At 41.7% G+C, this 23531-nt stretch overlaps 2 protein-coding genes across 4 annotated transcripts in view; one reads left to right on the forward strand and one right to left on the reverse strand.

The window, feature by feature from the left end:
* Positions 1-17773, forward strand: part of stk10 (serine/threonine kinase 10) — a 58631-nt gene extending 40858 nt beyond the window's left edge. The window contains exons 8-20 of the mRNA XM_071916312.2: positions 154-288; positions 4077-4430; positions 4776-5219; positions 8593-8723; positions 9629-9752; positions 10970-11149; positions 11454-11546; positions 12022-12151; positions 12981-13105; positions 13798-13986; positions 14679-14804; positions 15066-15179; positions 15663-17773. Of these exons, the coding sequence (XP_071772413.2) occupies positions 154-288; positions 4077-4430; positions 4776-5219; positions 8593-8723; positions 9629-9752; positions 10970-11149; positions 11454-11546; positions 12022-12151; positions 12981-13105; positions 13798-13986; positions 14679-14804; positions 15066-15179; positions 15663-15803 (2286 nt within the window). The 3' untranslated portion in view covers positions 15804-17773. The remainder of the gene's footprint in view (positions 1-153; positions 289-4076; positions 4431-4775; positions 5220-8592; positions 8724-9628; positions 9753-10969; positions 11150-11453; positions 11547-12021; positions 12152-12980; positions 13106-13797; positions 13987-14678; positions 14805-15065; positions 15180-15662) is intronic.
* Positions 17521-23531, reverse strand: part of sh3pxd2b (SH3 and PX domains 2B) — a 50452-nt gene continuing 44441 nt past the window's right edge. For 2 of the 3 annotated variants that reach the window (XM_078286860.1, XM_078286859.1), the window contains 4 exons: positions 23274-23476; positions 22720-22766; positions 22252-22377; positions 17521-21697 (listed from right to left, as the gene is read on the reverse strand). In XM_078286860.1, the coding sequence (XP_078142986.1) occupies positions 20153-21697; positions 22252-22377; positions 22720-22766; positions 23274-23476 (1921 nt within the window). In that variant the 3' untranslated portion in view covers positions 17521-20152. Of the gene's footprint in view, positions 21698-22251; positions 22378-22719; positions 22767-23267; positions 23477-23531 lie in introns of all 3 variants that reach the window. The other variant, XM_071916314.2, reaches the window with a different exon arrangement.

The following is a 23531-nucleotide window of genomic DNA, read 5'->3' on the forward strand; positions in this document are numbered from 1 at the left end:
TTTTAGGAACTTGTTTTGTTATTTTTTTTGAAAGGAACAGAAACAGAGGTTGTCTCTGTCAACTCAGTCTTGCTTTTTAAATGCTTAGCACTCATTTTTGTTTGACTGGTGATGCCGCTAACACCCGTCTCCCCTCTGTCTCCGTGTCGACAGCACCCCTTTGTGAGCTCGGTGACGTCCAACCGCCCGCTGCGGGAGCTGGTGGCCGAGGCCAAGGCTGAGGTCATGGAGGAAATCGAGGACAATAGAGAGGAAGGAGAGGAGGACGACGCCGCGGAGCTCACTGTGGTACCAAACCTGGATCTTTTCTCTTTTCAATCCCTTCATATTCTTTTTTTTGTTGTGTTTCTAAAAGGAGAGTGGGCAGTCCACTTTCCCCCAGTAGGTTTTTCTGTTTTTTTTTTTTTTTGAGGCAGTAAGGCTGAAAGAAATACAAGGCTCTGGTGGAATTTAGGCCAGTAGGAGTACATGTGATTCAAGAGGCAGGGGTCAATCCACAACACCGTCTCTGGACCCTCTTTCTAATCATCTACTGCACTCCAGGGAAGCACAGTAAACTTTTTCAGCCCAAGTAAATTAGTCTCTTATCTTTGGACAAAGGCCCATGAAAACATAGTACTCTAGTAATGTGAAAACCCATCTAAAATAGGCCCATGACCAGTTCCAGATACTGATCTTTTATTTAGCTCTAATCCCTCACCTCTAATCCAGCACCTTGGTATACATCAGGAATAAAAATGTTTTCACTACCTGGCTCTGAGGAAGGCATATCGATGCTGAAATGTCAGCCAACCTCAGCAACAAAAGTCTATGCTAAATGAAGTAACTTTTGTATTTTTGTCATATATTAAGAGTTCTCCAACTATCACCAGTGAATACTCCTAGGAAATTTTCATTGGTATATTTTGGTTTTCACTATTTTACATTTCATCCATCTATCCTCCATCTGTCTTTATATCATCTACCTGTCCTTTTTACATTTCTATATATATTTCTTCTGTCTGTGGACTGAGAAACGCTGCAAAAAGGATCCATCTTAACAAGTACTTAAAAAGTACTGAGTCATTCATTCTTTCAGTCATTCATTCATTTTCTCTACCCGCTTGATCCTTTTCAGGATCGATGGGGGCTGGATCCTATCCCAGCTTACATTGGTGTTTATTTTTGTCTCACAACAACTGGGAAAATTCTGCCATTGGGTCAGTTGCGATCACTTGTTTCCAGTGCAAATCAAGTTCTTCTGTTTTTAAATAAGTGACATTTTCTTCACACTAGTGAAGTGATCTGCTTTTTTCTGCCTTGTTTCAAGATATTGACTGAAAATTCTTGAAACAAGTGAAATTATCTCACCCCCATTAGCAGAGTTTCTCAGTTGTTTTAATAATAACATTAAAAGACTGAATATGAGTATAAATTACTTGTTTTTTGCAGTGGTCTTAGACTTTCTCTGTCTTTCTGGGCGGTCTGAAGCTGAATCTGACGGTTTGGGTTCAGTGGTTTTAGAAAAGTGTGTTTTCGGTCTAAGTGTTGACAACTGACAGAAAGATGAGAGGTGGAACGCACATGCACACGTTTACACAAACACACACACATGCATACACTCACCTACGCATGCACACACACACACACACACTCTTTTCCTTCAATCTCGACTTCCCCAGCTTTTGAAGTTCTTGCTTGTTGACCTCTTAGAGCAGCATTTCTTGTAAACACGGCCTTCCTGTGCTCTGCCTGCCAAAAGATTGAAGGTCCGTTCTGCAGCGGGCGTTTCTAAATCTATAGAGAGCACTGGATTAGAAAGTGACATGGCATCAGCCTGCACTTAACCACGCTCAGCACAAACACAGGAACAGAAACCGGAACACTGGCATTCACCCATTCCCATGCGGCAAGGTTAAATTTAGGTGCTGCCTTAGACCTTAGACCTTACTCGTGTATAGAAATGCTATCACCTCGCAACCTCCGATGGAGTAAATTATTTAAAGTCTGACATTGTTCTGCCGCTGCAGTCTGACCCGTAAGTAAACATGGGCTGTATACGATACATCCCATGACCTTGAGGGACCTGAGAAATAATCTTGTCAACAGGTAGTTGTGACTAGAGAAATGTGTTTTTTTTTCCTCTTCTCCAGGACATAAATTCATTTTTATTAAGAGATTATTTCTGCTTGTTGTGTTCCTGAACGCTAGCTGTTCAAGCCTTAGGCATGAAGCTAACCTTCACAGCCTCAGTGGCAAGTCGATTCAAGATTTCAGGATTTTATTTACCCAGAATGTTTGAGAATAGACGAGACTGATTCAAGTCATGCTGGTTTGATACCTGCCTGAGGTACTAGCAGAATTGACAGGCTACCAGTCACAGCCTAAAGTTACCAGCATTTGGCCAGTTGCCAATGATAATGTCAACAGTTATTGTGACGACTTCATTGATGACTTTATTGAGGTGAATATAGGCTGCAGAGTAGTGATCAGTAAGAGTTGTTGTAGGGTCTGTCTGGTTGATTTCAGCCATTATTTCAGCCTCTTTGTTCATTATCAAGTGCTTTTAAAGAAGATTTTGGCAACATCTCTGGTGCAAGCGCTCATTGCTGTGGTGTTTCTGCACTGTGCTTCCCAGACATCACCTGTCTACTGTGACGTCTTTTTTTTTTTTTGTTAGGACTTTTTTCTGATTTTCTGTTGATGAAGTTTGAGTTTCTGTAGGTGGCGCTCTTTTCTTTGTCTGTTCAGCCACGGCGGCTATCGCTGCTCATGCTAACTGCCGAGCTGTTCTTTTATTTATTCCAAACAAAACACTGTTGATGCTGCAGGAAAACGCATCACTTCCTGTCCGCCAGAGGTTTTTTCCTGGGGAAGACCTACCTGACCTTTTGTGTTTATATCAATTGGCAATAGAGAGTAGAAAGATTGACATTTTTTAATATGAAAATGTGGCAGATTACTATAATATACTTTAATGTGCATTACTCTACGTGTATGGCCTGCTGGTCCAGACGAGCTGGCCTGCAGAGTCTGAACATCAGACTTCTTCATCGCTGAGCTCAGCTAACTGGGAAGTCGTCACATTGCAAGCGACTTTCACTTCACTACCAGAACCTCATCTCTTTTCCTCACTGTCTCCCAGAGGGCAGCTGCAAGCGCTCTCTCTCTCTCTCTCTCTCTCTCTCTCTCTCTCTCTCTCTCTCTCTCTCTCTCTCTCTCTCTCTCTCTCTCTCTCTCTCTCTCTCTCTCTCTCTCTCTCATAAACAAACACACACACACACACAGGTACACCTCGACCCACATGCAGAAGGAAGCTAGCCCAGTGCTGTAAACACCCTTCAAGGCCCTGGAACCCAGCCAGGCAGTTAGCCAGCCATTCCTCTCTAGCTATATATCATACACAGCCAGACAGAGATGTTTTCAGACACCATTAGGAAGGCCAGACCCGATCATAAAGATGTCTGATGGCATTGTTTACCCATGCTGGGAGACTGCAGAAGAGTATTTCAAAAAGCAGAATTGCTCGGTTAGCCATATAACTCTGCACATGATCATGGAATAACTTCTTCCATGTTGTTTACAATTAGTGTTTATGGAGTTTCTATGGCTACAAGACATGAACATGAACCAATAGGCCTATCCAATGCTTTATCTTGCAAAACCCTCATTAAGAATCACACCAAATTCTTGGTAATCATGCTTAATGAAATACCCTCAAGGTCCCTCTCTTCCTGCATGTCTGCCATGATTTACACAGGCTTTTCACCTCTGTAATTATTAGTGCTACTTATTACTGATTAGATGGCTATCTCAGCCCAGCTACAATAAGAGGGGAAACAAGCAGTGCAGGAGTCTAAACAGGAATTACTGCATTCCTACTAAAGCAAAGGTCAAGGTTAGTTCAGTGTTGGTGGGAGGCTTAAAGGACTTCAGCCATTAGCATTTGGGATTAGACCAAATAGCAGCGAGGCTAAAAACATTAACATTTTGGAGAACACCAGCAACACAGAGCCTAAAAACATTATCACTGAATATTTTGTCACATCCGTGCATGACAATGACTCCTCTGCCCTTCCTTCTCTTTCTTCCTTCAGCCCCCAGGCAAGGAGCCATGCCAGACCAGCCAGACCAGTTTGGAAGGAGACCAATCGAGCCCCACCACACCCTCCCCCACCACACCTTCCCCTACCACACCAGTACCTGTCCCCAGGGAGGAGGCCAGGCCGGACACCCCAGCAGAGGGGGACCCCGGCGGCGTCGTGGTGGTCCCCGTTCCCCTGCCACGCCAGGCACCCCACCAAGAAGATCAGGCGGAGTTGGGCGACAAGCTGCCCGAAGAAGTCATTCTTGAGTCTGAGAAATCCGAGAGCGAGGCCTCAACCAAGACCTCCAGCTCGGACTCGGGCATCGAGGACGGGAAGAGCACACCCACATCAGAGGAAGAAAAGGTGCTTTTTTGAATCTGTTGATTCTTTGGCTGTTGCATTTTAAACCGTTGCGCAAAATGTATTATATATACTGAATGTACGAAAATTAGGAACACTTGCTCTTTCCACAAACTAGACTGACCAGGTGAATCAAAGAAAACAATATTACCCCTTGTTGATTTCACCTTTCAAATTCACTTGAGCAATAAAGGGGAGATGTAAATAAACACAGGTTAAGGAGGGATGTTTAGACCTTTAGACCTTGAGAAAATTAGAGATTTATCTGCTGTCGGGGGGATATTCCTAATGTTTTGACTGTATATTCAAAGATTTTATACATGAAGTTAATTTGATTTAACTCCCAAGGTTGTCGTGGAGACCCCGGAGACAGAACAGCCACCGTCGCTGGCCCAACCGGAGGCACAGCCCGAGGAAAGGGTTGACATCGTCATGGTACCAACAGAGCCGGAGGTGCCCAAGATCCTGGTGTCCGAGGAGGAGAGCAACGTTAGGGGTAACGGAGAGGTACGAGCTCCAAGCCCCAGTCCTCCTCCCAGCTCCACTGTCACCCCCAGTCCCACTCCCACGCCTTCCTCCACTCCTACCCCGGTACCTGCACCTCGCTCTGGGCTGAATGGCAGCATGATGAAGGGAACGCCAGAGCGGACGTCGATAGGAGGAAACATGGAGACTGTCTCGCCCCACGCCAACGGAAGGATAGCCAACAAGCGGTACTCGGACGCGAGCAGCATGGCCTCAGAGAGCATGGACATGTCGGTCAACAAGGAGAACATCTTGCTCTCTATCAGGGTAAGTCTGCATAAAGCAAAAATTATTAAACATTATTCACATTTAGAAATACATGGTAAGGAGTATTTCTGTAAGTACTCAATTACACAGCAGTACTTTTTACTCCGAGTACTCAGCAATTAAGATATTTGCCCTTGCTCTCAGACATAAAATGTGAAAAATCTCCCTTTCAGTCAGATTATTTAAATATTATGTAGAACGATTCAAATCCTTTTATTTAATGATTTCTTGACGCATATGCATGCGTCAAGAAATCCTTTATGTAATGTTTTCTTGTAATGTATAGGTATGACGCAGAAAAATGACAAAATAACTTGAACAAACCTTGCATATAGACCAATCATTCATTTTTACGTGCTACAACACAGCATGTCTTCAACATGAAATGGGACAAGGTGCTGAAGTGCAAAAATGGTCCGCTGTAGCTCAGCACCTCGGTAGCAGGACCCCTCCTTGGAAAAACTATTTCTCAGCACCCACGGAGGAACTGAGACTGTATGGTGTTGTGTTTTGGGCCGTGGGTGTGAACCCTCTTAAACAGAGGCAAGCCTGTCTTCCGTTGGGCTTGCCCTTCACGTTACATTCAGGGTGGATACAGTGAATGAAATAAGAAAACACTCTCAAACATGAAGCTTTGCAAATGCAATATATTTTCAAATTGGTTATGATTGATGGTGAATATGGATTAATTTAGTGAAGCTGGACTGAGGGGAAACATTTACAAACATTTCTAGCATTGAAAGCATTAAAACTAAAGTTCTACAGATACAAAAACAGCTTCTGTAATAGCTAGTGCTCAACCTGAGAATCCCAGGGAGGGAGGGAAGTGAAGAGAGGGAAGAGAGAGTCCATTTTATCATTAGACACCAAGCCTTTCTGAAGCAAAATATGCAACATTTTCCATTCACTGGGACCAATGGTGGCCTTTGTGTGGGCGCTATTCAGTATTCAGTACTGTGAATGGAAGTTTCTATGCGGCCCATTGTCACCGAGTCGCTTCTGGTCGCTTATGGACTGACCTATTGACTGTGTGTGGAGTTGTGTCTGTTTGTGATATGTAAGTTTTTCCAGAACAGATTATTCAGCAGGCCACTCAGCCAGCGGCCCGCGGCGAAAGTGAATGGGCTATCTTTGTTTTTGGACAGGAGGCTAGGCAGACTCTCTCACTCTCACTTGCTCTCTCTCTCTCTCTCTCGCTCTACATGTGCATTTGTGTGAGTGTGCGCGCATGAAAACCTGTTTGTATGTACTTGTGTGTGAGTGTGATTTTCTGAATGACAGTTCATGGGAACACAGCAGGATCACATCAAGCCTCCAAGCCAAACACAGCAGCTGAGCTACAGAAAAACCCCCAGGTTCTCTGAATACACTGTCAACGTGTACTTCATAACACACACACACACACACAGATGTGTCATCATTATGAGTGTGTCAGACACGTAGAGAGGGTGTCGACAGTACAGAACAGAACAGTACAGAAGTAGCTTCCAGTAGCTGCCTTCCCTATAGTGATAGCCTCACACAGAGACTCATACGGAGTCTGTTTGCTCAGCTGGCCGATTTCACTTCAACTTCTCATCACTAACGGGATGAGTGGGGCTATAGTGGAGTAGTGGCTCCATGATGCAGCTTTTTCAGTGTTGACAGCAGTTTGTGCAAACCAAATGAATTCCTACTCTGCCTAGAAAAGAGCTGCCCTTCCTTCTGTCTTCCCTTGCTCTCTTGATTCCATTCTCTCTTCCTTGTTTCTTTCAGTCCTTCCTTGTTTTCTTGCATCCATCCTCAATTTCTTACTTCCTCTTCTCTCGTCTTTGTAGAAACGATTGATATATGTTGCAACTAGGAAGTGACGAAATCCAGGGGTTGAGCCTCCCAGTGTTTACTGTGTAAACTCCGCCCTAGCAGTTTTGTAAATATTGTCAGTGGAAGCTGATTTAGATAGGGGACACTGGAAATATATAACCATTCAACAGCATGTGCCTGGTCAGTCATGGCACGTTTTGCCTGTGAAGCTGCAAAGACGGAGACAAGTCGGGCTCTAACGTCTCTTAAACATTTCTTTTTATTAAGTCTCAATGTTATATAATATGGACTTGTCTCTGGATATGTATTTCAAGGCTCATGCTGCAGTCTCTGCTATCGCGTTTGTCTTTCTCAATGCTACCAAAAAGGGGTTCAGGGGGTTCTTAAACTTTGATCTGGGAGCCAACACAAGGTCATGGGCCTCTTCCTGGTAGGTCCCATGAGAGAAATATAATGAAACATTATACTTTTCAGGAACTAAGAAAAACACCCTTGCTATTAGTTTGATGACGATGCATTATTGAGTTTATCTTATTGGTTTTGTGGTTCACTCATGCGGTTTTGCAGAATTTTCTCACAAACAGAGGAACGTGAAATCCTTCATTTGAAGTGAAAATGTGAAAATCAGCCAAATTTGGAGTAACAAAGTTTTCACCCAGCAGTGACACTAAATATGTCTTAAAGAACTTGGGTCCCAGGTCTGAGGCTCGGTACTCAGATTTGGTATCTTGCTGAAAAAGAGGCCCAGCCCAGCTACAGAGTGTCATATTTAGGGGATGATGTGATGTTGTTGTGTTAGACAGGGTTACTTCCTGCTTGGCACTCCCACTTAGAGTGACAGAGAGAGCATCTTGGTGCTTGTTACAGTAGAACCGGATTAACAGGAATATCAGTGGATATGTTAACACACACACACACACACACACATACAGTTGCCCCTCCTGTCAGATAAAGAGACTATGTAGAGAACCTCAAACTCATGCACACTCACACTTTTATTTTTTAATGTAGCAATGTGGAGTGTCTTTGTGGCACAGCAGGCTAGGGAACATACCATGCAATAGCGTTTGAATCTGTCTTCCCACATGCCACTCTCCACTGTAGAGCTGAACAGTAAATCGAAAAAATATCAAAATTGTGATATGAACTTCTGCAATTTCTAAATCGCAGAGGCTGCAATTAATTCCTTAAGAGAGAGGGGCGTCCAAACTGGATTTCTGAACAAGGTGCTTTAGAGCTCCTGGTAATCTTTGGTGAAATGATTGGTGAAAACCTTTCATCACACTCAAACTCAGTAAATCCTGCACATCTATATTTTTTAAACAAAATGAAAGGAATCGCAGTTTAAATCGCAATTGCAATATTCTGTCAAATAATTGCAATTCGATTTTTTTGTCAATATCTTTCAACTCCACTCCACTATAATAGTGTTGAAATGCCCTAAAATAATCTTCAATCTCCAATATATTTATTCTCAAACACATGTAGTGTAGAAGGAAACACACACACACACACACACACACACACTCATAACCTTCGATGTCCCTCTCTCTCTACCTGTCCCCCTCAGGACTCTCGCTTCTCCAGTAAGACCCTGAAGCGAACCAGGAAGTTCGTTATCGACGGCGTGGAGGTGAGCGTGACCACCTCCAAGATCATCGGCGACGATGAGAAGAAGGACGAGGAGATGAGGTTCCTCAGGTAAGTCTGTCTCTGTCTCTCTCCCTCTCTCTTACACACACACACACACACACACACATTAGTAGGGTTGGACGGTGGCTCTGCCTGCCTGTCTGTCCCCCTCTTGTTTCCTGGAAAAGTGACGCTGTTTTCTTTCTCATTAAACGAGGGGCATGAACTCAGGGGTCCGTTCATTCTTTGGCTCAGAGTTGAGTCTGAACGGTTGTGTGTGTGGCTGCTCCATGTTGGGATGTCCGTTTACTAAACAGACTATTTCAGGCATCCTGCTCTTTTGGTCTTTAGTCCTTTGAGATTAGTGGACACAAAAAGCTTGAATGCTTTTATGGAAAAATTACTAACTTGGGTTACAGTAGGAAACTGAAAAAAAAGAATGTCTGTGAAGTTACTTTTAGATCAGGGTGAAGATGAGGTCAGTTAGTTGTAGTGTATGTGGGAAGTGGGACATAGGGAGTCCAAATCTTCTGAGAGGAGGATCTACACTGTTGTGATTTTGTTACTTATGCTTTAAAAAGAACCATATTTTGTCCAGTAAAGACACTCTTAACATACACACTCTACACCCTTTGAAGCCCTGGGGATTTCCTAGTGCACTGCTACTGCCATCTAGTGGTAGGAATATGACACTACATCTGATGTGTGTATGGTAATAACAGCAGACCTGGGTCAAGTCGTTTTTACCAATAATTCTTAGAATTTCAGTGATCACACAATTTAGAAATTACAGGGATAGAGCATTGCCTTGGATAAAAATGAGTAAAATACTTGAGAGGTTGTTGAACTAACAATCATGCTGAAATGACAGTTCTAATACACATGTACCTCTTTTTGTGTGTGTGTGTGTGTGTGTGTGTGTGTGTGTGTGTGTGTGTGTGTGTGTGTGTGTGTGTGTGTGTGTGTGTGTTTAGGCGTCAGGAGCTGCGTGAGCTCCGTTTGCTGCAGAAGGAGGAACATCGTGCTCAGGCTGTTCTCAACGCCAAGCTGGAGGCTCAGAGAGAGCAGATGCAGAGACGCTTTGACCAGGAGATGAATGTGAGTCTCTCTCTCTCTCTCTCTCTCTCTCTCTCTCTCTCTCTCTCTCTCTCTCTCTCTCTCTCTCTCTCTCTTTTGATAGATGTGAATGAATACACCAACATTTTGGTGCATAAGCTCCTTGATCAATGAAGATTGGTAGCCATTTAACCTCTGTATCTAGTATCGTTGCTAATGCTTTAGCACACTGTGTATTCTCGGTAGACTTTGCTTTATGTCAAATGAATGTTACTGAATACACCAAAGAGAAACTGCAAGTAATCTTCTCATTGCACAACAGTAAGAAAAAATGTCAATATTTTCCTTTAAGTTGCCTTTAAGAAATCATTGGTACTTTATTTAATTTCCTGTTGGAGGAAAAGTGCTAGGCCTCTTAACTCCTATCGTTACACCTGTCATATCTCTATCTTCCTGTCTATATATACATACACACACACACACACACACACACACACACAGAGAGAGAGAACAATCTGCTGAGTTTACTTGTGCTCTGACAGATAAAACAATCAGTTTTCCACGGGTCACTCTAGAGGATAAGAAGTTTAAGGTGATGCCTGTATGTCATGTTGTGCCTTCATGAACAAAAGGGGGATATCCTCTCCAGAGCCTCCCTCCTGCTATTATCAAGCCCCATATGTTGGACTTTCTTGACTTTTTCATGTTGACTTTGCTCTTTTCTAACTACTTTGTATAGTCTGGTAGGAAGGAATGTGGACATTATCAGTTTACATAGTTTTCATGGTTCTACCGCTGAAATCAGGCTTGAGACCGATCCTTTGAGCATGCAGAATAGGACTGCATTATATAGCGTATTGTCATTTTTCTCTTTATGTATATGCTAATTGGTGGACACTTTTATTCAAAGCAGTACCATGAATTTTAATAGACACTTTCATTTCCCCCTTGAGTTGAAGGACTATTTCTTACTATTTTACTTTTCTGATGGAAGTCTTAAAACAAAGAACTCTACTGTGTTTTTTCATATATGTACACATTTCTTAAACTTACAGTCTTTGTATATTAAGATTTGAAAACTCATCTGAATACTTAAAACAGGCACATGGTTCACCTTCTGAAGGATTCATGTATGATCAAACCAAAGGAAAAGTAACCAGAAGAGGGGGAAAACGATTGAGCAGAAAAGAAGCCCCGCTCTTTGTGTGTCTCTCTTTGAATGTGTGTGTGTGTTTGTTTTGCCCTCTGGTCCCTCCCAGGCCAAGAAGAAGTACTATGATGTGGAGCTGGAGAGCCTGGAGAAGCACCAGAAGCAGACCATAGAGAAGATGGAGACGGACCACGCCTTTAAGCTCAAAGACGAGTCCAAACGCATCCGAGCAGAGCAGGAGCGCGAGCACCATAAGTTCCAGGATCAGATGAAACACAAGAAAAAAGAGGTACATGCACAAGTTATTAGGTCCACCTGCGCTCTCTCTGACCAGTTGAACCTTCTTGATTTCATCTGTTCAATCCAATTAAATCATAAGGGGAGGATGCAGATGAAGGGAAGAAAATGGGTCACAGAATATCTTTTTTAGCCTTGAAAAACTGAGACCTGGATTGCACAAAAGATGGTGGTTGTAATATTTTGTCTGTCCATCTTCACATAGTTTGCTTGCTTAGCTGTCTTTGTTTTAATGTTCTTATTCTATGACAAAACTTCCTGAATATAGCTATAACGTCACTCTCTTATTTCTTTAGGTGAAACAATCTGTTGACAAGCTGCCCAGAAATCAGCGTAAAGAATCCATGAAGCAGAGCATGAACACCTTCCAACAGATGAAGTTAACTGAGGTAAGGTTGAAATAAATTAAGGGAGATTGGTACTCTCAAGTGGGACTCTCAAGGTCTATAAAATGTCATACATTCTGAACTCAACCTATGAACCACTAGAGAATAGATTCCATTTTCAGATTTTTTTTTATTAACACATACAGTACAACTTTATTAAGATGTAAAGGAAAAGTAAGTTCTCCTTATCTTGCTCTTCCTCCAGTGGGATAAAGCTTTTTTTTAAAGAATCTTGGTTTCCAATATTTTAAGTACCGAGGCATCCATAGTTTCACTTACCAGCCACTTCTGAAAATTGATCATATCACCGGCAACAACAAACATTTTTTGTTCTCTTCTTTTGAAGAATATTCTGTTCCTACTTCACCCAGTTCTGAGTATTTGACTCATTATTTGATTCAACACAGTGTCTTATCCCTATTTCCATTCCTGCCCTCCATACTTACATGTTCTTCTTCTTCTCCTCTCTGTGGTTTAGGAGCAGAACTTCTTGGCCGCCCAGAAGAACCACCTGGACACGACGCTGACGAGAATCATCTCGGACAACAAGAGGGAGATCTCAGAGACGGAGAGGGAATGCCTCAACAAGAAGCAGCATCTAATCAGAGGTACAATAAGTGTTCAATAGAGGGTTCAGTCTCAAACCAAGTGACCACTTCGCTTAAAGGCTCTTTGAGACACTGTTCACTCGGACATCCAAATGTCTGAACTCCTATATTCTACTATTTAAACTCCAATGTTTTCCCATGTACTGAATGGTTTGCTAGATTACAGTGTGGAGAAGTTTCTAGCTAAGGGACAATCAGATGGCCATTTGTTACAGAGGGCTAATAAAGGGTGCGGTGAATCACTGAGCCACTTGGCAACTCGGCTTTGAAAGAGTCTTCCAGTTCCTATCCAGTGATCAGAACGCATAGATCAAATTATCAGCTGTGCAAGTGGGCAGAAGGGTTCGGTTGGTAGATGCCATGGTTGGATTTGTTTCATACTGTGACTCTGTGCAAGCAATCCTTTTTTTTTTATTTTACTTGATTTTTATTTGTTTTTAATTTCATGTCTATTATTTACATTTTTTAATTTTGTGTTTTTACTCCCTTTGTGTTTATAATGTGTCTATTTTTATGGCTTTTAGTTCATTCTAATCTCCCTGTGCTTCTAATGTGTTCTGTTTTTATTGTAAAGCACTTTCTAACCGTGTTTTGAAAGGTGCTATATAAATAAAGTTTATTATTATTTTGGCAGGAATTTCAGACACGCAACTTCCACTAATTTGTAACGGGACTATTTGATTTTCCTGAGATTTTTCATTATGTTTTGTGTTCTGTGTACTAACATATTCATATTCATATGTCATATTTCAACACATATCTGTGTTGAAATAGCGCGCTTTGCTTTAAAGACGATTCTCCTCTCAATTCATCTCCCTGCTTCCATTAGAGCGAGAAGCAACGATTTGGGACATGGAGGAGAAGAACCTCTATGAGAGACACCAGCTGATGAAGCAGCAGCTGAAAGACCAGTACTTCCTCCAGAGGCACCAGCTGCTCAAGAAACATGAGAAGGTAACCCAGTGGACTGCAACTCCCAAGCCCCCTCGCCACAATAAGTTTTAAATAAACGCTCCACATCCATAAAAATGTTTGTTCTTGGTATGTAAATGATCTTGATCACATGTCGGTTAACTCTTAGGGATTCAGGCTCAACGTGTTTTCCAGGTTTCACCCCATCAGTACATGTACCTGGTGCATCCATATCTGTTAATCATGCATGTTAGATTTCATACTGTAGTTTTGGTTCAATACTATCAAAGACGTAGACTATTAAAGCACACACACTGTAAGTCGCACCTCTGTATGACCTTGTGTGTTCATACACTACCAGTCAAAAGTTTGGACATATGCATTTTTTATTTTTTTTTTTATTTTATTTTTTTATTTTCCACATTTTAGAATAATAGTTAAGACATCAAAACTATGAAATAACTCGAATGGAATTATGCAGTGACCAAAAAAGTGTTAAACAAATCAAAACTATCTTATATTTTAGATTCTTTAAAGTAGCCGCCCTTTGCCTTGACTGTCTAAGAAACTCATTTCAAGCATTTAAGCATAAGCCTTTAGAATCAAAATGGCTTTAAGATAATGAAAAACATAGTGCATTCAATCAGATGTGTCCAAACTTTTGACTGGTAGTGGATACCTGATTGCTTTGGAGGACAAAGATGGTGATATTATGTCTGTTTGTGTCATTACAGGAACAGGAGCAGATGCAGTGCTATAACCAGCGTATGATTGAGATCCTGAAGGCTCGGCAGCAGCAGGAGAAAGGTCGGCTGCCCAAGATCCAGCGCAGCGAAGCCAAGACCCGCATGGCCATGTTCAAGAAGAGCCTCCGCATCAACTCAACCGGCAGCGCCTCCGAGGACCGAGAGAAGATCAAACAGGTACAGGGAGAGGGTGTTAAGAGATGTATTTACATATATCACTGTTGTCATGTGAAAACCTTGTCACTCCAGTTTTGGTGATTTTCATGTTTTAACTTCAGTTGAAGGATTACGCTTTCCTCCATGGGTTGAGAAAATTCTATGACCCCTGGGCTTTTGAAACCCTTTGAAACCCCACTGGATGAACTCAAAGGAAGGAAATAGACAAAGCTTGTCTGCCTTCATCATCTTTGGGCTGAGACTGATGTAAACATAGTGTTGCTAATATTTTTCTTGATTACCAAATTAAACATGTTAATACATTAAGTGAATAAATATGTTTTCTTGGGTATTTGCTTGCTGTTATGCGCTCCCCTGCCCAGTTTCTCTCGCCCTCCTTTTTCTTATCACCTGCAAACCATGAATGTTTTCTAAATGAATTCTTCCTCAAGTTAAACCATTAGGGAATTGACAAAATTCCCACAGAACTGATATCAAAACTGACTAAGTTAGTTACTAAGTGACTTTAGCTGTTTTTGGTGTTGAGGGGTTGGTTCTTGGATGCCAGAAATCATTGACATCTGAATTGGGCTTCTGCATGAAAGCTCACCCTGGATTATGGCACAAAAGATTCCACCATCAAATCCCATGTATTGGTAAATATCAGGCTACATTCTTGTGTTTAAAGTCTTTCTCTCTCTCCCTCTCTCCAGTTTTCTCAGCAGGAGGACAAGCGGCAGAAGGCAGAGCGGATGCACCAGCAGCAGAAACATGAGAACCAGATGAGAGAGATGGTCGGTCAGTGTGAAGCCAACGTCCGAGAGCTGCAGCAGCTACAGGTGACGTTGTTTCTCTTTGCCCCTGTATAAAAAAACATGGATACATCTTCATATGGACTGAGATTTTCATTCATCACAAAGTTTCCTTGCCTCACTGCCACATGTAATCTGGCACAGTCCATGTGATTGAAGATGAATCCATATTTTTTATACAGTTTCTCTTTTAGTGGTGATGTTTGTGCTCATGTCTTCAGGACAGCACACAATACAAACGCAGTGAATGCCCTGAAGTTGCTAACAGGACTTTGTTGTGTGCTTCAGAATGAGAAATGCCACCTGCTGATTGAGAATGAGACTCAGAGGCTCAAGTACTTGGATGAGCAACACAACCAGCAGCTGAGGGACTGGAGGGATCAGCTGAAACCCAGAAAGAAGGTACATCATGTTTCCTGTTGGGATGGTAGAATATAAAGTTTCATTCATGTTTCAATGTTTCATTTCATTCAAAAGAATTGTAGTTATTTTATGCACAACAAATGAAAGGACAGCCTATAATTAAATTCACTTTTACCATTTTCCAAATTCATATCGACGATTTTGACAAAAATACCAGCTCAATGTCCTTGCTCTTTCTACTAGCCCGGAGAAATTATTATTAGCTCAGTGTATGTAATCAAGCTTAACAAGGCAGGCCAATGCTCTAAAATCATAAACATGCCAGTGCTGCTGACACTTAAGATATTCCACCTGCAGTGCGTCACGGAAGCGTCAAAGTGGGAGTGTCAAATGATGCAAGTCTGTAATCACTCGTTCGTTCGTGCCTACAAAGGCCAGTGAAGTTTCTGTCCTGCAGTGAGACAACTATAACCCCTCTTCTCCCCCCTCCCTCTTCTCCCCCCTCCCCTCCATCACCCCCAGGCCCTTGAAGAGGAGTTAAACCAGAAGAAAAGGGAGCAGGAGGCTTTCTTCAGGATGAGTGAGAACTCGGCATGCCCCAACCCCAGCTCACCCAACAAACTCTCCAAGTTCCTGCCGTATGCCGACTCCTCCAACACATAAAATGGCCCCTGTGACTTTGCACGCCGTCTCCTGGCCACTGTTAGGACCAGCACACACACACACACACACACACACACACACACACACACACACACACCACACACACACACCTGGAGGCGTATGATTGCCTGCTGCCTCAGTTTTTATTTGCTTTGCCGGTATTGGCAGCATACTTATCCCTCCTTTAGGTTCCTTTTAATTTTTTTAGGAAATATTTATGTTTTAATTCATGTTTTAAGTTTTTCTTTTGATTACAAGTGTTGTATTATTTGATGGGATTCACAGCTCATCATGCGCTTCAGGTGACTTGATTATATAGCATCTGCTTCCATACAGTGTTTTGATTTCCTTTTTCTGTTATAGTCTGCCTCTTAGAGCTTACCAATGAAACATGAGGCTAACTTGATAAAGTGGCCGTTGGATGGTCTTAAGACACCCAACCATTTATCAATCTTGATGATTAGATATTAGAGGAAAAACACTTTGTTGGTTATTTGTTGGTAAGAAGTTGCTTGTTGTCCAAAGACGCCCAGCTAGGGAATTTCTTTTTGCATGAAGCAGAAAATGAATATAACGCTTCGTGAAATGCTGTTGAGCCAGTAACTAAGCACTTTTTCTTTACCCCAAAATGTCCTTGCTGTCTTCCAAAGATCATCATAACTAAAAACAAACCCAAACTGATCTAATTTACTGATATATTTTGTGTGTCTGTATGTCTTGGCTCAATTACTTTTTGTCTACAAGTCAGATGCATGTTGTACATCCAGTTGCCAAATTTTGCTTTTATTTATTTTTACTGTTAAAGGACAAACTAAACTAAAAATTCAGATTAATCACTGTAAATATTAATTTAAACTTTTGCTAATTTTCAACCAACACCCATGGTTTGAAGGATCTGCATATTATAATTTTAAGTTTTATATCTTGTTTGAAATGGGGGAGGAAGTTATATCCAAAGTTATCCATTTTTTTTTTTTTTACATTTAAAAATGATTATTTAGGGGTGAGATTTTAACAGACGGGAAGACTAATTGTGTTTCATGTAAAGTGTTTCTATTATGACATTTGTTTTCAGTTGTATTTTTACTGTAAAATCTCTATCACACTGGATGGGAACTGACCAAGCCAAAGCAAAATACTGTTGTTCTTTGAAGGATGTTAACAAATAGGGGATTTAAATCAGAATTAAAAAATATATTAAGTGTATAATTGTTCTATGGTTCTATTAAATGCACTGTCTGCTAACCAAAGTGCAATATTATGTCATTGCTTAGCTTTAAGAGGTTTATTTTTTCATCAACTTTGCCTTCCCTTGCACTGAGAAGGGGAAATAATATGAAGGGTTTCATTCCAAAATAATATTTATCCACTTTTAGAAAAAAAAAAAAAAAAGTTGCTTGAAATGTATCAGTCAATAGTTAAAAAAAATCTAGATTTTTCATCTTCAACACAAGGTATGCAAATGACTTTAATGGGTTTTTCAGCAATAATTTAGTAAGAGTAGGTTTTACGTTTTTCAAATAGTGGATCTCATTTTGGAACATAACTCTTCATATGTTCTTTGAGGGAGTGCAACAATTTGGTCTGTTGTAACATACCTGTATATCTTGAATCTTGAACTGAAACTATATTTTGCAGCTGAAGACCTTGTTGCCTTTGAGTGAGATAAAGTGATTTCTAGACCAGTTTGGCCTGCAGAATTACATTGAATCAGGTCAGTAATCAGGTACAGCTTAATCTGATCTCTCTCTCTCTTTCCTCTCTCTCTCACTCAAAAGTATTTTAATTTGTTGTAAAATTCCTCTTCTTTCTGTTGCCATGTTTAGTGGCTGCATTCATGTCTTCCTCCCTGCCTTAGTTTACATAACATTATTTGTATGGAGGGGGTGTGAGTGTGAATGAAACTGTCCATCAGAAGGAACCACTGTTGTAAATAACTCTTAATAAATACAGATTTTCTAATTACTAAACTGTGTGTCAACATAATTTGGTCATCATGATACATTTCACATTTTCCTGTAAGGTTCTCGATTACACAAATTAATTATTTCAATTTAAACCGGTTATATAGTGAAGGCAACTGATTCTGGATCCCTATAATAGCCCTCTGATTTCCCTTAGTAATTTCTGTCACTTCATTAAAAATTGGCAAGAAATAAAAAGACAAAAATACTTTGTAGCAGTAAACATTTTTCTCTTAAATTTTTGATTAAACTTTCTACATCAATACACACGGTATGACAGCTGAAAAATCAGAAATGTTTATTGACTTAATATGAAAGTAAAGGAAGAGTCAATGTAATGAGAAATACATTGGAAAAAAAGCAAAGTAAATAGCAGACTACAGTACTGAAGTAATCATACCAACAACCACCCCATACATTTGTCTTGCATTGTAGTGTTCAAATACTGTACTTGCCTGGCTCACTATTGCCCAATTAAATATAGCTGTATATGTACAACTGAATCCACCTGTCTGACTCAATTGTAGGTATATTATCACCTACAGAAGACACATTGTTGTGTTCATAGTGGGTAAGATAACAGATGTTTGTATGGAAATGGGATGGAAGGTGGTATAACATTATAGCAACTAGGAGCAGAACAGATTGACAGATAAAAATGCAATAAATCAGCAAGTTACAACTCCCAGCCTTGTCAGCGACCCTGCCCAAAACCATTAATTACTACCTTTTATTTTCATTTGCCATTTTCACCCATGATTCCTTTTGTAAACCTAACACTTAATACAAAGGTGTATACAACAATAATTTCTGGACTACTTGGTATGAAATCAGCAGCCTGTTGTTTCACATACATTTAAATCCACGAGTGTTTTTTTCCCCCAAGCAGTGACAGATTTGTCTCTTGGCAGACAAAACACAACTCTCTTTCTCTTTTCCCCCCAACAAGCGATTTCCATAAAGCAACCAACCAAATTCCTTCTTGTCCCTTCCTCTTTCTAATCATCACCCTCATCACTACAGAATAAAAAAAGACATAGCAGATGGACCATCAGAGAAAAGTGACAACAGTTATGATATGACTCTCATTACTGTACAATAAAAACTATTTCGCTATGATGACCCTGCTTGAGACCAGTCAAGCATTAATGTAAAACATTATTTTTATACAATGGTCATATTTCGCTGTGTTAGCCGAGCACCAAAATTCGGTTTGTAAAGAACAGACTGTACACTTACAATACTGTGAATCATTGCACAAATCACTGTAGTAGAGTATGTAGGCAAATGTGCTTGGCAAATAAAGACGATTCTGGTTCTTTTTTGGTGTGTGATAACTTCAAGATGAAGGTAAAAGATATGACAGAAAACATATTTTTCAAGTTCTCATTTTGGATTTTTTTACCCTCAACTTTACATTAGTGGATTCTTGTTGCAATGAGTATACAAAACATGGCTAGACTAATAAGATGCTCCATGGCATTCTTCCCCTCTCCTCCACCATGTGCAAACCTTAAACCTACCTCATCTGAAATGATTGGAAAAGTGCACATCTGTTAAAAATCATTGCAACATTAATTATGCAGTCTAACAAGAAAACAACAACAAAAAAACATTACAATGGCGCGAAAACTAATATGCATGTCTCTAGTATAACACTACTTAAAATCTGCTTGGCAAAGACTTCTCTTGTAGTAATTCTATTTGCACCCAGGTGTCCTTACTGAACTCCCCCAGTGAGTTCAGACGCAGTTTTTGTAGAAGGCAAGGAATAATTTTTTTGTGTGTCCACTGCTGGGAAAAGACTGGCTGAATTTGAATATTCATCTGGTGTATTCTCCTGTAGCGTAGGCTTTTCTTCCAGAGGCAATACATTGTCGGGAACAAGTCTATTGATTTTTTCCTAAAAACACTTTGAGAATCAACAGGGACAACCACTAGAATTGCATATATCTAAGCATCGAAGCACTTTGCATATTATATTGAGGCACCGTATCATAGAAGGCAAGGGCGTAGATACATGTACTGCTGTTCTAGGCTTGAATACGTAGTTGTAAAAGTGACACAGGCTTTGAGTAACATATGGCACAAAAATGTGAACAGAAGCAAACAATTGGTTTACCTAAGATTTGATGTAATATCTGGATAAAACGAAAAACAAGTAAACATCACAAAACCCAACAAAATAATGTGTTATTGCTGGTTCAGTTTAGCTAGAATACAACTATAAAAAATGAAATTTAACAAAAATGTGAAAAAAGGGTACCTATAAATAAAAAAAAAAGGCTAATTAAATACAAAATAGTGATATTCTGTTTTTTTAAATCCTTAGTTTATTTGTTTTTTATTAAAAAAGGGCCATGGATTTGAGAGGACATTCAGTACCTAAGGTTTCTTGCTCAGGTAATTCGAGGGGATCCAGCTCTCGTTTTCTTCTCCTACATTTTTACAGAACCACCAGCCACTGCTGTTTTTTTCCATCACCTCGAACACTGTACCCACCTTGAAGCCGGATGTTTGTTCATCGCCTTCAAAGTCCGCCACAGCTAGGTACAGCTCATCCTTACTGGGCTCCTTGAGTAAAGGGGGGAGCTTGTCCTTGGGCGGGCCCGGCTTCTCGCTCTTCAGCGGGGGCTTGGGAGGAACTTTATTGGCCTTGGGCTCCTCTTTCTCCTTGTCTTTAGGAGGCGGCAGAGCGAACGCTTTGGGTTTAGGGGGAGGGGGTCTGCTGAGTTGGGGCGGTCCGGGCCTGGCGACGTCCTGGGCTTCTTTTAGAGCAGATGGCGGTTTGATCTCGGTCGGGCTGGATGGGTCGGTCTTCTTGGGAGGAGGGGGTCTCCTTGGAACCATGGCGGGGGGTCGCTGGGGGACTTCTCTGTGGGGAGGCACTGCCGGTTTTGCAGGGGGGGATGAGCTCTCCTGGCTATGACCGTTGAGTTGTTTTGGGGGGAACCTTGGCTCATCAGAGGGCTTGCCGTTGTTGAGAGCAGGGATACTGATGGGGGGAGAGCTGGGAGGTGGACTGGGGTGGGGGCTGTTTGGTGCCGCTGAGGTGTCATTCTGATGGTTCACTTCTGCCGATCCAGAGCCAAGATCCGCAGGTTTTGAAGGCCTCAGCTTGCTCCTTAGGTTGGTGATATCTAGTTTGTTCTCTGCTGGGGGATCTGGTTTGGCAGCTGGGACAGGTTTGGGCCGGATCATTGGTTTGGGTTTCATAAACACTGCTGGGCCTGCTGCCTCTGGTTTCTCCTCGTGGACGTCTGGTTTAGGTTTTGGTGGCTGTTTAGGTACGGGTTTCAGATTAAACTTCTTCACCTCCTTGGCAGAGATCTTGTGGCCACACTCAAGCCCCATCTCATTCCTAAGGTGAAGGGCCTTGCTCTTGTCCTCTTTCTTGGGCTCTGGCGGTTTCTCCGGTTTGAAGGGGGGTGCCTTGGGGGTTACCAGGGGCATGATGACCCCAGGGGCTGGTGGTTTGGGCGGCAAAGGTTTGGAAAGATCAGACCTGGGCTTCTCCGCTACCTCCAATTCAAAGCTCTTATTAATGGACTCCCTACGAGGCGGCAGAGCTGGTTTCTCCTCCCCTGGAGGGGCGGCTGGAGCTGGAGGTAAAGGCCCGGAGAAGGTAGAGGCCCCCTTGCTAGCGCTGGACTTCCAGTCTCTCAGCTTGGGCCGGGCGCAGGAATCAGACGCTACGGTTGGCTCATCTGGTAAAGGCTTAGACCAGCTGTCATCTGCACCCGGGATGCTTGAAGAACCACCACCATCTTCCAGCCTCAGCTTCTCCATCTCATTGGGCAGAGGGGCCAGGAAATTAGGCCGCACGGCGTTGCTGGTCTTCTTGTACTTGTCAATAAAGGTGACAGGGGCCCAGCCCTCTTTGTCATCTATCTGGATGTACCACCAACCGCTTGAATTCTTCTCAATCACCTGGTAGGTAAAAGAGGAGAAATTATCACTTTAAGATTGATCACAATTGAAAAAAAAAAAAACACACACACCTGTGCATTCTCTTTACCTTTTGGCACAAACAGTCTTCACTAGGGATGGGACGATATGCTGATGTCACGATACAATTCGATATGCGGTATGGGGTTCACAATACGATGTAATAAATAAAAGTTCAGTGACAACAAAGTATGACTGTGCAGAATTATGTTTATTTCTGAGCCACAAATCTTTCTAGCATTGTAAGCAACAATTTAAAAATGTCACTACAAAGTGTAAATAATATAATTTGGATGGAGAGCTTGTTAAATTGTGATGGGCAAGCTGTCTCATTTGTGATTACTACAGCAGAATAAAATGCAGATAATATTTTTCTGCCCCACGATACGTATTGTCACATATTTATATTGCGATATATATTGAATTTCGATATATTGTCCCATCTCCATTCTTCACCTTTTTCAAACTGAGTGTGCGAGAAAATTTTTTTTGCCATTTAATTTTGATACAATGTTATGAAATGTCTGGAGTCTCACCTCCACTTTAACTCCAGCCGGGAAGCTAATGCCATCGGGGATTGTGGTCTGGAAGTCTGCTATGGTGTAGAACTCTTCCTCAACCTGAGGGGGGATGGGCGGCTTGGGCAGGTTCACACCGCGTGGCTGTGGGATGTGAGAGGGACACAGAAAGATGAAGTGGATGACAGTGGAGAGAAATGGAGAGATAAAGGGGATGAAGAAGGCAGGAAAGGGTAAAGAAGAGCATATATGGCAAAAAACAGGAAAGAAAAAGAAGGGGAAAAGATAGCTGGACAGGAAGAGAGAATAAGAGGCAGAAGAAAGGAAAGAGGAGAAGGACGTTGTAGCAGAGGCAGAGAGTAAGACTAAAGTTCAGCTGAGAGAGGCTCGGCACCGGTGTTATCTTGTGGAAGATAAACGCTTAACGCCAAATCGATACAAACCCCATTGTGTCAAGTGGAGATCGTTCTAAGTGGGGGCACTTACAATGGTGAGATCCCTGCGTGGAGGAGGTCTTTGTCTTAATCCCACTTCTGTGGAGGGAAAAGACAAAAGTAATTAAAGGATTTACTCTTGTCATTGTGTTGTACATTTGCAATGCAGCAGGGCCCAGCCTATCTGCAAAACCCGCATTCTCTACCTACACATTTTACATTTAGGTTTTCATTTCAATTTCCATTTGGATAAATGGAGTGTTAAATACGGTGTATGCTGATCGACTGCTGACGAAGACGAGTCTCTTATACAACAACAAATACCACAAATACTAAATACATGACAGCAGGTCTAGAAGTAAAATGTGTCATAACAAATATCTTTTCCAGACATTTTGTTCAATTCCAAAACAAAGATTCCATCTCCTGACCTGGAAATTATGAAATTCATTCCAGACATTGCAGACTAGTGTAGGAACCCTGGCATTATTTATTCATACATTCATAGATTGACAGCTTTGAAATACAAAGTGTCGCAGCAGTGACAGTGAGCAGTTAAATGTATTTGATTTATCACACGCTGAGACCGTCGTTTAATACACTTACTGCGTTTGTTGTCAGAGAAAGGCGAGAGCTTGTTGTCTTTCTGGCCGTTGTCTCGGTTCTCTTTGGCCACATTGTTCTGCTTGGAGAACCCGTCTAGGTCGTTTGCACTGGCGTGGGCAGCGCCGCCTGCTGACTGTTTCTGGGTCTGGATGTCCACCTTCTTCAGGTAGGAGGCTGGGGCCCAGCCCTCACGGCCCTGGTACCTGAGAGCAGGAGAGATGTACACTCAATGACTTCAGCTGACAGATACAATACTGA

Source organism: Centroberyx gerrardi, chromosome 11 (assembly GCF_048128805.1).
Source record: "Centroberyx gerrardi isolate f3 chromosome 11, fCenGer3.hap1.cur.20231027, whole genome shotgun sequence".
In the NCBI taxonomy this organism is placed as follows: domain Eukaryota; kingdom Metazoa; phylum Chordata; class Actinopteri; order Beryciformes; family Berycidae; genus Centroberyx; species Centroberyx gerrardi.